At 44.9% G+C, this 12,991-nt stretch overlaps 1 protein-coding gene across 1 annotated transcript in view; it reads left to right on the forward strand.

Moving 5' to 3' along the window:
* The first annotated feature begins 8,040 nt into the window (after nt 1–8,040).
* NECAB2 (N-terminal EF-hand calcium binding protein 2) overlaps nt 8,041–12,991 on the forward strand; it is a 437,799-nt gene continuing 432,848 nt past the window's right edge. Inside the window, exon 1 of the mRNA XM_019505752.1 lies at nt 8,041–8,386. Coding sequence (XP_019361297.1) covers nt 8,162–8,386 — 225 coding nt within the window. The 5' untranslated portion in view covers nt 8,041–8,161. The remainder of the gene's footprint in view (nt 8,387–12,991) is intronic.

The raw sequence follows: 12,991 nt of genomic DNA on the forward strand, positions 1-12,991 counted from the left end.
TATGTAGTCTCTGCAGCATCTTTTGTATCCTGAGCCAAAGCCATTTTCGTGGTGACAGTGCCTAAGATCCAAGAGACAGCAGAGTGGGAGAGTTGCATTCTATGACATTCAGATGTAGTGCACAGAGAAAGTGGAATCCCCTGCACTCAATTTTGCTAGCACTCAGGAATACAGATGGTAGAAATGGAGGTTGTCATACAGACCAGGGAAGAAATGTGGGGTTTCTCCTAGTAGCAATCTTGGTAGTTCAGCTAGTGAAAACAAGAGCAGACCCTTGAGAAAGGGCACATAGGGAATGGAGATTCATGTGTGCCTGGTATTTACTGATACATGCCTGGGAGGAGGAAAACAGGAAACAGGAAAGAGTTTTGTTAGCTAATGTACTGGGTAGTACTACAGCACCTGAGATGAAGACTGATTTTCCCTCCCTCCAAAGTGCCGACAAGTCTCCTGAGCAATAAGTTTGTTTTGAAAGGTGACTGCATAGGAAGAAAGACTTGACAGATGTATTTTCTCCAAATGAAAGCACAAGTTCTTACTATTCACTTGCTGTCTTGAATTCTACCCCAGTAGGCCATTCTAATACTCTTAATTCACCACTGCACACACCTGGAATGTGTTTTTTTCCCAGCTCATAACTGCCACATGGGAGGAAAGCAACCCAAGATTTTCCGAAACCAGTAGATCCATCTTAAAAGTTTCTAGGAAAAATGTTAAAGTGAAGATTATAGTAAAAAAAGAGCCAATCTCAAAACTAATTTAAAAATAGTCATGATATATACACACATGCTGTAACAGAGGCCCCTAGCCCTGTTACCGGAAGGCATGTCTGCCCCTTTAAAGCCAGAACTTTCTGGGCACAGAGGGCTGGAAAAGAAGGGGTTAAATGCTGAGCCTGGCCAGCTAGTCAGCTGACTGGAAGGGGCAGGCCTATAAAAATCCTGGGCTGAGCAGTAGTTAGGAAGGTAGCCGCTGAAGGGGAAGGAGTGCCTCAGAGTTCCATGAAGGAGCGTCCCAAAGGCAGGAAGAGAGGAGCCACGGAAGCCATGGAGAGGCAGGCAACCACATCATAGCAAGGATGTGAGCTGATGGTGGGGAGCCGAAACATGGACCCTGTGAATGTAAGCGGACATGATGGTTTTTTTTTTTTTCACATTAGCTGGGGGTAGTTATTACCCGTGGATGGGACTGTTTATGTTTTTTCTTTTTTGATTAATGAATAAGCCTGGTGGCTTGGGTGATGCTATTAGGGGAAGGAAGAGACCGCATTTTGGGGACCCACTATGGAGTGGGGACCCCAGCACCAGCGAGGGAGCAGCTTTTGGGGGGCACAGACCCTGGCGCCAGCGAGGGTGCGGCTTTTGGGGGGGGCACAGACCCCGGCGCCTCAAGGTGCAATCTTAAAAAGGCCAGGGAGATCTGGCACACCTGGGGTGCAATCTTATTTTGTTTTTTGGACTAAGAGGGTGTGAGTTCAGGGTCATCCTCCAGTTTTGAACTTGCGGCCCCCTGGTTGTGGGGCTGGGACCTGGACCTGTGGGCCAGGCTTCAGATTGGAGCAGGAAAGGGGGCCATGAGCCTCAAGACACCAGAAAAGGCTAGAGCATCGGTGTCAAACCCTGTTTAGTGGGTTTAGACGGGGAGGCCTAGCTAGAGAAAAACAGGGGTCAGGCCCGTATAGGGGAAAGGCCCCAACATACACAATACAATAGGCAGCCTCCTGCTTTCAAGAACATCATAATAATTTCCATCAAGACGTGGCAGATGAGTATAGGGCGGGACATAAGAACTCCAAAGAAGGCTCCAAGGGCGCCCCATGCAAGGTGTGGATTACTAGGAAGATGGTGCTGGGAAGGGTGACCTGTTACACATGCGCACGCACACTTGTACAGTAAAAGCTGTGTTAACCAGCATGAGTGGGGTAAGGGTGGTGCCGGGTGTGGCGAGCCAGTAGGTGGCGCTCCTGCACTGAGCCACCCACCTCACTGCTCCCAACCACTTTCCAGGCTTTGAGTGCCTCCTTCAGGGGTGCCTTAGCCAACCCCCTTTCTGGAGCATACCCACTAGTCTGGCGGTAGTGCTGCCACCACCCAGGGACTGGCCTGATCCTGGCTCTGTGCCCCCTAGGAAACACAGGCCTAGTAGCTCTCAAGGGTACTCAACTCACTTCAAGAACCTGGGGTGTTTCCCTCAGTCTGAAGCACAAATAGTGGTATTCCTTAGCTGAAACAAGGGGACCCCAAGGCATAAGTTAGACCAATTCCCAATAAGTCTCCCACACTAGGTACAAAGGAGAACTTTATTGGTTAGAAGGAGTAGGGTTGGAATAGGGTACAGAGTAGAGCAATATCAAAGAAATCCCATACAGCAAACTTCCATGGCTGGGTAGCCTTTGATCACACATCTGAGTTACTGCAAGCTACACATCTAGTTAGATCTCAGGTAGCTTACTCACAAGTATCATCCAGAGGCAGGTGAAGATTCCCTGTGGAAGCAGGCAGTTCCTTGATCATGAGTTTTGAGAAAGAGAGCAAGTTCAGATGGTTCGGCTTTTCTCTCTCTCTGAGTCTTCCTCATGGCTGTTGCCCCGACCTCCTGGGCAGTCCTTAATTTATATTGCCCTTGTGACCTCATTTACCTGGTCCAATGGAGGCCATTACCTGTTGGCTGCCAGCCAACCAATTTTGAAATGCATCACTGGTTGCTGGGCAGACTGGCAGAGTCTCTAAAACACTAGGGAGCCCAAGCCCCTCACTCTGGTATTTGATGCCAGTCACGTAGGCAGAGGGAGCAAGTTTTCCCCCCTCCCTCAGGAATGTATCCAACACGGGTTACGTAAAGAGATAGGGTAGGGTGTGTACCCTCTGCAAGGTCCATCCTAACCAAATTGTCACAGAGCAGAGTTTTGGGGGAGAGACAGAGGTGGCATTCTGCCATATTGGGTATCTAAAAATTCTGGTTATCTGAGGCAGGGGGTTTCAACCTTTTTGAAAACCTCTGCGGAACGGGGGAGGGAGCGGTGGGTAGGGCAGTGGCAGTGGCCACATGCAGAGCAGCAGCAACACAGGGTTGTGGGTGGCAGTGGCGGCAGCCATGTGCAAGCTTCCCCATATCCCCCCCACATCCGGCTGGCTGGCCAGCCAGAAATTCCAGTTAATGGACTATTCTGGATCGTAGAATGTCAGTTAACACAGTTTTTACTGTATCTATCTAGCTATCTATCTATCTATCTATCTATCTATGGATATTGATAGATATCTGTATCGATACAGATCGATAGATAGATAGATATCTTTTTTTTAAATGTCTCGTAGAGAAAAAAAATGACTGGCTTTTGACCACAGATAAAAAAAAATTAAAATTATTTTTTTATTAAGTTTTTTAGGAAATGAAAAAAAATAGGGTGTATAATAGGAAAACACATCTTGCTTAACTACATAGGGGCTCTAACATTTCTAACATTTTATATAAAAGCCTTTTCTACCCTTTCAGTAGCCTGTGACTAGCATGTGCTCTATATATATATATATGTGCGCCTGGGAAATGCAACAATAGGAAACTTAAAAATGAAGCATCAATGAACTCAAAATTGGTTAGAAGGAGTAGGGTTGGCATCCACACTGTAGCTTTCAAACACCCTCTTTCTACTGGCATATGTCCCAACTCATCAGTGTCCAGTATGTCAAGGGTGCGCTACCAAAGGAAAGTGAAAAACAGACTGCAAGCAGATCAATAGTCTAACTTAAGGCACTAATAGAGGCACAGCAGGAACTACTGCATTATGAGTTTTGTTAATGTTTAGTATTGTGTGTCCTGTGGTCCTACCATTGATTTGCAATAACTCAGATGCTACTACAGCAGGGGGAAAAGTATTAAAAATGCCATTCAGAGCTGTGAAGTTGGTTGGCCCAGTAATGTTAGCATATAAGAGTTGGCAACTCTTATATCAGACTGAGTAATTATCTTAATGTTTCTGCTAGATCTAAAATCAGAATTTGCTAACTTCACTGAGATACTATGTGCTTCACACAGGAAGATAAAGTGTTGGAGGATTTTGCCTTGCTTTTTATTTTCTTTTATCTCCACTTAAGTGGCACTCCACCCATTAAACTTTCAGGGCTACCAGCAGTTGTCAATAATACCTTTCCCTCCTCCTCAGGTAAAAAAACCTAATAGATATGACTCCCTGGCATTTTGGTATCTAAAGAGTTTAGAGTCTTGTTTAAGTGCTAGGTGCAAGCAAAATGCACTGTCAGGTATGTTATAACAAGTACCTCAAATTTCTGCGGTTATATTATTTGAATATTGAAATTTCAGTGTAATTCATCTTAAACAGAAATGTTAGTGTAAGATGAAGTAGTATTATGGTAGCTGAGATGGTCCAGGAAATGTGAGAAGCATGTGAGGATCCCGTGTCTTCCTGGCTCCCAGAGCTGCCCACTTAGGTACTGAGCAACATGAGGTATCTGGGAGGCTTGAAGTGTCTGATCTGTCGTGACCTGCATGGTGAGGCCATCCTCAAGCCATGGTCCCTAGGGGCCCCCAGTCTCTGAGCCAGTTTGCAAGGCAGAGCTACCTGAACTGTGGACTTCAGATGCTTTTAGTGTCCCCTGAAGCCCACCAGGAAACCAAACACATTGCTGCTAGAACCCGGTCCAATTTGCTTAAAGCTTGTAGAACCTGAAGCATTCTTCCTGTCAGCTCTAAAAATGAGTTGTGCCTGTGTTTTGGATGAAGCTACAACTGTTTGAGCTATCTAATTCCAGAAAGGTGCTTTACCAGTTTTTTTATATTTATCACAAATGAAGGGTTGTTGTTAGATCTACCAGTCTCACAACTCATAATAAAATGTTGGTTCCCAACTAAATTTAGCTGTCTAGAGTAAATTGTTAGCTTTTCCTAAGGTCTCTTCATATGGTTGAAATATATTCTTTTCTAGTCAGGTCTGTTTTCATGAGTAAAATGTTTTGGGTCTGATATGTGTATCCTACACTACTGCAAAGTAATTTCAGTACAGTGTCATTTTTCCATATAAACGTAGATGTGTCCCAGTGTCCAAACTGAATAAAAAATACTTATCACAATTGCTAGGAAAATGCACAGAAAAAAACATTATAAATAACATTATTCAGTGAATAATTTTGAATAGCAAATAAATGGAAGGCAATCCTAAACTGGAACTGGAAAAGACGCTAATTCATTGACTTGAATTATTCATACATACATATTCAGTAGTGATGACATAGGGGGAGAGGTAGGTCTATGAATAGTTTGGTGGGTGTAAATGCCCAGGAGAGAGTGGAATGATTTAGGGCAGAAAGGGGTATAACTCTGCTTAATGGGAGAAAGAAAAGAATTGTGTTAATTTCTACCCCATGCAATCTTTTGAGCTGTCAAATAAACATACCAAGTAAGTATCACATGTTTTAAAACTAGATTGAAATAAATATACAGTATAGCACAATCTTGCAACAGAGTAGGCTGGACTTGGCTGAGTAGTTTCTTGGGCTCTAGCCAGGTGCTAGCTTCTAGGATCTATTCAAAACTTCCCAGAATGGGAATGTCAAGCCAAATTGCATCCTCTGGCTATCTTCTGAGGGTGTCATCTACTGCTGTTTACCTTAAGTCTCAATCAAGTTTTCTGGCAAAGATATTAGAAGTCACAAGCCTTATGTTTTGCTTAAGAATCTTTGCCAAAAGGCTTAAATGGGACTTAAGTGTTGCCCAGATCACATGCTAACCATAACTACAGCAGTAAGTTTCCCTATTAGAACAACTCTATTGGAACACTATGCCTAATTGCCACCACAAAAATCCCGTTTTTCAACTCTTTTCACTAATTTTGCTGAGGAAAAAGCAAGCTCTATACCAAAGTATAAGTAAATGAGGGGCACTGAAAATGAAAGCAGTATCTCACTGGTGTACGTTGTGTGCTCTATTTATAACTTGTTTCAAGAACCATAGTCATTATACACTTATTCCAGCACAGAGAACTGATCTCCCACTCATTTGTGTGTGACAACAGCTGAGTGCCAGTGCCTCTGAAATGAAACAATAAAAAATTCTTCCTGGTTCTCTTGACTAGGGAATAATTGCAATGAGAATAGAGTGGACTGCAGCATGTCTCCACCTGGGATTTGCTCTGGGATAGTGGCACTGATAGAGTTTCCATCCACGGGCTTCCATTAAAATAATAAACAGGAAGAGCAGGAACAAGCAGGTATTATCAGGCCTATTCTGAAGGGATATGTTGGGCAACACTATATTGCAATACAGGAGGTGAGTGGGGGCACAGCAGTCAGTCATGAAGCTGCGCAAATAGATGGTAATCAGAGAAACCCACTCTTACTGCTCAGTGGGTTTGGAGAGATGCCTCTGAAATCAGTGAAAACCCAGCAATATGCCATGGCTGCCCGAGGACTGCCAGTACAAAGGGAGGAGAGAGTCAGGTGTCACTGAAGACTGGACTATTTCTGTGAGTGAGAATACAGTGGACCACAGCATATCCCCACTTGGGATTTGCTCTGGGGAAGTACAATGCCTCTGTATTCTCAAGTTGGGAAACAATGGCCTAGATCAGCAGTTCCAAAATCATGGTTTGGAGCACATTTTTTTGACAATTTATAGAGAATCGTCTGGCCACATGGTGCTGAGTGGCCACCTTGCTTCCAGCTGTAAAGTTGTGTTAAAGCAACTACCTTCTGATACTCTTCATGGTGAGCAAGTGTTGCAGCTGTCACAGCTACAGTGATAGAAGGCAGGTGGTCTGTGCATCTCAGACTGGAGGGGATATGTTTCAAATTATGAAAAAGAGCGATCCTTTGATTATGCAATTTTGCACGTTATAAAAAGGTTTCAGAGCTCCCCAGCCTTACTGGATGAGAGAAGGTGGCTGTTTTTATTCTGACAGTTTTAAACAAGACATCCTGTAACACAAGAGAAGGAAGCCTTGAGGGTACCACTGATGTTTGAAAATTTGTATCCATATGTTTATACTTTTGCTTTTGCTATATGAATATGGAAAAAACATTTAATGAAGCAAATGTCATTGGAGCTGACACAAAACTGCAGCTCATTTGCATCTTTTATTGACCCAAACAATAAACTTGTAATTAGAGATGACTCCAGTCCAGCCACTCCTGAGATCTGACATCATTCAGCAACCTTTGAGAAGCTCTGGGCTGGGACTCTGCTACCTGGGCCTGTTTGCTAAACTTCATTTTCTCCATTTCACTCCCAGTTTGTAATGCTTTTTTGTGTGCGCAGAGGGCACTGGAAGGGAGAGCAAGTAGTTTAATGCCACTTTGGCAGAAGGATTTGTGCACACCACAAACCAAAACCTTGGCATAAGCTAACAACAAAGCGTATCTTCTTACACAGAGAAAGAGATGATTAGAGAGAGATTTGTCTAACTGGGCAATGAGATTAGTTCAATAGCCACAAATGCTCTAGAATGAGCCAAAAGCTGGCTGAGTATTTTTAGGGTATTTATTTATTTATTGGTGAAGTTTTTCGAGCCCTCCCAATTAACTGTGTTTTAAAAGTACTATGAAGTGTGTTTGAGAGAAGGCCTTTGTCCCACTGGAGGGAGCAGTGTTTGTCTGTACAGTGTTTGCCAGGGAGCTAGCAAAGCTTCCTCCCATCACTCTGTGTTTGTGGGGGGGAGCAGCCCCCCCCCTTAAATTCCAGCTGAAAACAAACTTGGCGAGCCCAGTTCCCTTTGCTCCCAGGAGGGCAGGCAAGCTGACCTGCCACGCGGCTTCATCTCCCAGCCTGGCAAGGGACAGGGGCCATTAGATTTCTCTTCCCCAGAGTGGGGAGGGGGATTTTCCCTTTCCTCTTTGCCAGAGCAGAGAGTAGGCAGGCAGGACCCTGGGTTGACAAGATGCAGATGCTGGGGGGCTAGAGCAAGGGGCTGGGGGGCTGGACTAGGAGTGGGGGCTAGTGGTTAGGGTGAAGTTGAGCTGGGGGCGGGGGTGAGGAGCTGCGAGCAGAGGGGTGGCCGCTCCTCCATGTGGCCCCTTGGATCCGCCCCTGGCTGCTCCCCCGGCAGAGTGGCGCAGGGTGGGGTTTGCAGCGGTGCCCGGGAGCGGCTGTCAAGGGTGATGTAGCCCGTGTGGGAGGGAGTACCCCCCTCTCCAGCATGAAGACGGTGTGAAAGATGTGCGAGCAGGCAGCGCGCTACTGCAGAGCGAGCGTCCACAAGCTCCTGCACAAGCCGCAGCCGCAGCTCCGGGGGCTGGACGGGCTGCTCCGCTGGATAGTCACCAAGATGAGCGACAAGAGCGTGCTGGCCGAGCGCGAGCTGCTGCCCGAGGGGCAGGCGGCCGCCGCCCGCCACTTCTTCGCGCCCGAGCAGAGGAAAGGCACCTCGGTCATCCTGGATGTGAGTGAGCGGCCCCTGGCCCGGCCCGGCCGCCTTCCCCTCCGGCGGCTGGGCTCCAGGCAGCCGCCGCGGGGCGGGTGGGCACCGGGCGCTGGAGCGTGGCAGATGCCCTTCCAGTGAACGGAGGCACTGGAGTGCCCGGCTGCCAGCTTCCCCCTCGGCCGGGACCTCACACCGGACAGCATTCGTGCAGCCACGGGCGAGCACAGCCCCGAGGGGCTTGTCCCTGCGCCGAGGTGTCGGGGTGCGGGTGCAGCCCGGGCCTGGGCGTCTGGCATGAGGGGCACGGGCTTCGGGGCCAGCACCTCGAGGGCTGCAAGTGGAGGAGGAACAGGGGGAAACCTGGGGAGACCCAGTTCACTCCCTCTGCCACTGTGGGACTCAGGATGGGACCTGTGGTCTCACCCAGCACGCGGCAGGTCTTACGTTGCTGGAAACCCAGCCAGCCTAACGCTGTACCTGACACGGGACACAAGCAGTGCAGCGCTTTGTAAAATGGACATTAGCTAAAGGGCTACCTTTGCCATGTAGCAGTAGGAACAAGGGACTGATTACACACCATTGGGCTTTTAAACATTTGCTTCTCTGTTCCCATAACTGCAAGAGTCCATTTTTTTTCCATACTAGGATTCTGGCGTGAGAAACCTTTGTTGGGACCTTGCGCCTGTGCAAATTTACTTTGCAACTTTTTCTCCATTAGCATCCTGGCCAATAAAATAGAAATCGTTTTAGGTTAGTCATCAACATCCCTGAGGACTCCTGCATACTAGCTTGCAATAAACTGTTTGTTATGGGCATGCAAGCAGTTTGTAACATTTATGTCTGTAGTTATTGGGGAAGGCATGTTTAGTACCTTAATTCTGATATTTATAGTGCTTTATCTAAATTAGATTTTTAGGAAATTATTTGCACTTTGAATTAAGAGAGAATGGACTAGTGGAGAGAAACAAACAGCAGCACAGGCAACTCCAGAACAAAACATAGTGCAAATGCTATAATTATATAGTCACTCAGACAATGGCATCTACTAATTTAAAACACACAGCATCAGTTTTACCATGGTGTCTTAAAAAAAACAAAGTAAAACTGGAGCAATCATAAAAATAAGATATTGATGGCATGAGCTGAGGTTAGGGATAATTCATAATAGCTCTGTAGGTTTTATGTCAAGTCTGCCAATATCCCTCAGTCCAAACCAGCAACACCACTTTTATGCTGGTCGTTGGATTTCCTGAATAGTCTTACTGAATTGTAACAGATTCTAAGGCAGACAGTGACACTCTCTAAAGACCCCAGAACTCATTTATGATATAAGCCTGATTCTGGGATCTAACTTATAGGAATGATGAGCTGATTTTGTTGTTTTGATTCCCATGTTATTTTTGGCATAGCTGATGCATGTGATGAATCAAAAATCATTCCAAATTAACTGTTTTGGAGGTCAAAGGCATGCTGCTGTTCAAAACTAATTGCTGCATCATGGAGAAAATAGTTTTCTTTCTTCAGAGTGTTTTTCATGGAGCTGACAACATTTTTTGCTCCATCCACTCATAGTGTAGCAGCAGTTTAGTCAACAACTGTTGGAAGTGGACCTGAGAACATGGATGATACTGCTGGGCAAACAGCAGTATTTTGGCCTGACCAAGTACTCTGTCAGTGGAAGATGCTGTTATAGTTAAGAAGTGTTAACATTGCTTCCAAAAGGAAAAAGAATGATTTTAAGAGAGCAGAAGCCGTAAACCTGTAAAATGATTTAACCACTAGCAAACAAAATTGATACTAATGCTTGCCAGCATTAGACCCTGGCTCCTAAGACTCATTCTGTTACTTTCCAGTTAGATTGCTGGAGTCATCTTTGCCTTATCTTTTATCAATTGCAAGTAGAATGAGGCAAATTCTGCAAAAATTATTTTTGAGGGTTTTTTAAAAATGTCTTAAAGTTTGCTCCATCTCCATTATTTATAATTACAGTAAAAGCTTCAACTTACTATATCTTTATTGCAATAGGCTCTTTCCAAGCACTAATAAGGGAGGGCTTCTTCCAAAGAATTTACAGGTTGGTTGAGGGAGGGAGAAGAAAGTGGTATTACCATTTATAGACCTGAACCTTCATGTGCTGGGAGAGTTTTGCCCAGGCAGTTTGTAGACATTTTTCTTGCTATCCTCTGGGCATGTCTACACATGCTACTGCACAGTAACTGAAATTATTGTACAGTATGAGCATGTGTCTACACATGCATGCCCATACTGCACAGTAAATGTGGGGACTTATGTTGACATGAGCATAAATTTGATACCTGCATTGTGCAGGTATCAAATTTATGCCTGATTAGTTACTGCCCGGTAATGCACATGTAGACGCTTTACTGCACAGTAACACTGTGTATGGACTGACTTGGGACTAACTTTAGTCCGAAGTCAGTCCACACACAACATTAATACACTTTAACACCTGCACATGTAGATAACAGCTTATTCCCGCTTACTGCACAGTAAATTTAAGCCAGCATAAATGTACAGGTAGACACACCCTCTGATAACCAAATCCAGGCTTCCTTTTTTCTGTGATACAAGACAGACAATGGGGAGGTGGAGTATAGAAGGGGTAGGGATCATCAGTTATTTGCTAATTATCCCTGTAAGTGATTAATACACATTTCTGCAAATCTTTGGTAGATCATGCATGATGTACGAGTATATATACTCCTCCACAAGATGAATAGAGCATGGACTGTCACTTGTGGGACCTTTTAAAGACTAAGGAGGGATAAAATAGAAAAGGTGGAAGTTGTAAGATCTTATAGTTTTCATCAGGTGTGCAAACACCACATGTGGTGAACAGTAGGGGTGTGCAAAACAAGCCCTATTCAATTCGGATTTGGCCCAAATCAGGGACAGTGATTCAGTTTGTTGATTTGGATCACTATCCCTGATTCAATTTGGCTGAATCTGAAGGTTGGATGCTGATTTGGAGAATCAGCAATTCGGACATAGACACAGCTTCAAATGTTTTTTCTACATACCTCAAGGTACCAGGTGTGGCTCGTGAACGCTGTGATGCTGGGGTGGATAGAGCATCCCACAGGAGTGCGAGGGTGGGGTGGGGCACATTGCTTGGCAGCAAACCCAGAAGCGGACCAGAAGTACTTCCAGTCCACCTCCGGGTCTGCTGGGGAGCACACTGGGGGTTCCCCCAGACCCCTCCCAGCATGGCAGTCGGCTACGGGGGGACCCAGGAGGCACTAGTCGCCGAGCCATGGGAGGTATGGAGGGGGGCCTCCCTGCGTGCTCCCTGGTGGACCCGGAAGTGGACCAGAAGCACTTCCAGGTCTGCTGGGGAGCGCGCAGCCCTGCCCCCCCATGCTCCTGAGGGACACTCCATGAGCCCCAGCATCGCAGCATTTTCAAGTCACCTGGTACCTTGAAGTATATAGAAACAACATTTAAAGCTGTGTCTATGTCCAAATCTCTGAATCTTTCCAAATCTCTCCAAATTGATTCGGAGGGTTCTGATTCAATTCGGAGGGATTAAAGTGTCCTCTGATTTGATTTAGATTCAGAGATTTGGCCACTGAATCTCTACTGAATCAAATCAGCAACTGAAGCATCGCACAACCCTAGTGAACAGTCTTGGTCCTACATTTTGTATTTTGCATCTCTGCAAATGGCTTCACACGTGTCCCTTTGGGTAGGTAGAAAAGGTGGCAAATAGTTTTTAAAGGCACTACTTAAATTTATGGTGTTCCAAATGTTAAAATTATTTAACATTTAAGGACTGGCTTTTCTAAACCCTGTTCATTAACAAACAGCAAAGATCTATTTTAAAACAGAACAGGCACTTCCTTATAGAGTTAGCACTTAAAATGTAATTGATAAGTGCTATTAAACAGCAATGGCAAATTACACTGTGTTGATTTCTTGCACTAGAAAACATGAAGCGTTTTATCAACAAAATTGGCCTAATGTGCTAGGCAGGGAGCCATATCTATGCTGTGTTTATCATCAAGGTATCTAAATCCATTGTCATTCCTTAAATTTGGGTTACATCAGGACGCACCCCTTATACTTGCAGTATAAAATACTTAGCAATATGTGAGCTTGGAATCATTTTGGTGGTGCCCCACTATTACAAACACCCATTTGCAAATAGTTTTCATTTTCTATGAAGCAAGTATTTAAATTAGTACATGAAGTTTATTAAAGTTGCTTTTAAATTCCTGATGGAGATACTAATAAATTAAGACAAAACTGTAGCATTGTACAGGCAGTCCTCGGACTTATGACACAATTGGTTCCTGAAAACCGCATCGTAAGTCGAAACATTGTAGCTCAGAACCGATTTTCCCATAGGAACGTTATAAATGGAGGATTTGTTCCTGAACCAAGGCCCGATACCCTATTTTCACCAAAAATAACCCAGAATTTTGTACTCAATCAATTATAGATGAGTAATATAGCTACATTAATGTATTTATATTGTAAGTAGCAATTGTATTGATTTGGAAAGACTTCTTTGAGGTGACTTTGCTGGACTTTTTGAAGAGCTCTTGGTTGGACTTTTTGAAGGGTTCTTGGCTGGAGTCTTCTCAGGAGTCTTGGCTGCAG

Source organism: Gavialis gangeticus, unplaced genomic scaffold (assembly GCF_001723915.1).
Source record: "Gavialis gangeticus isolate Ggan-Ray unplaced genomic scaffold, GavGan_comp1, whole genome shotgun sequence".
NCBI lineage: Eukaryota > Metazoa > Chordata > Crocodylia > Gavialidae > Gavialis > Gavialis gangeticus.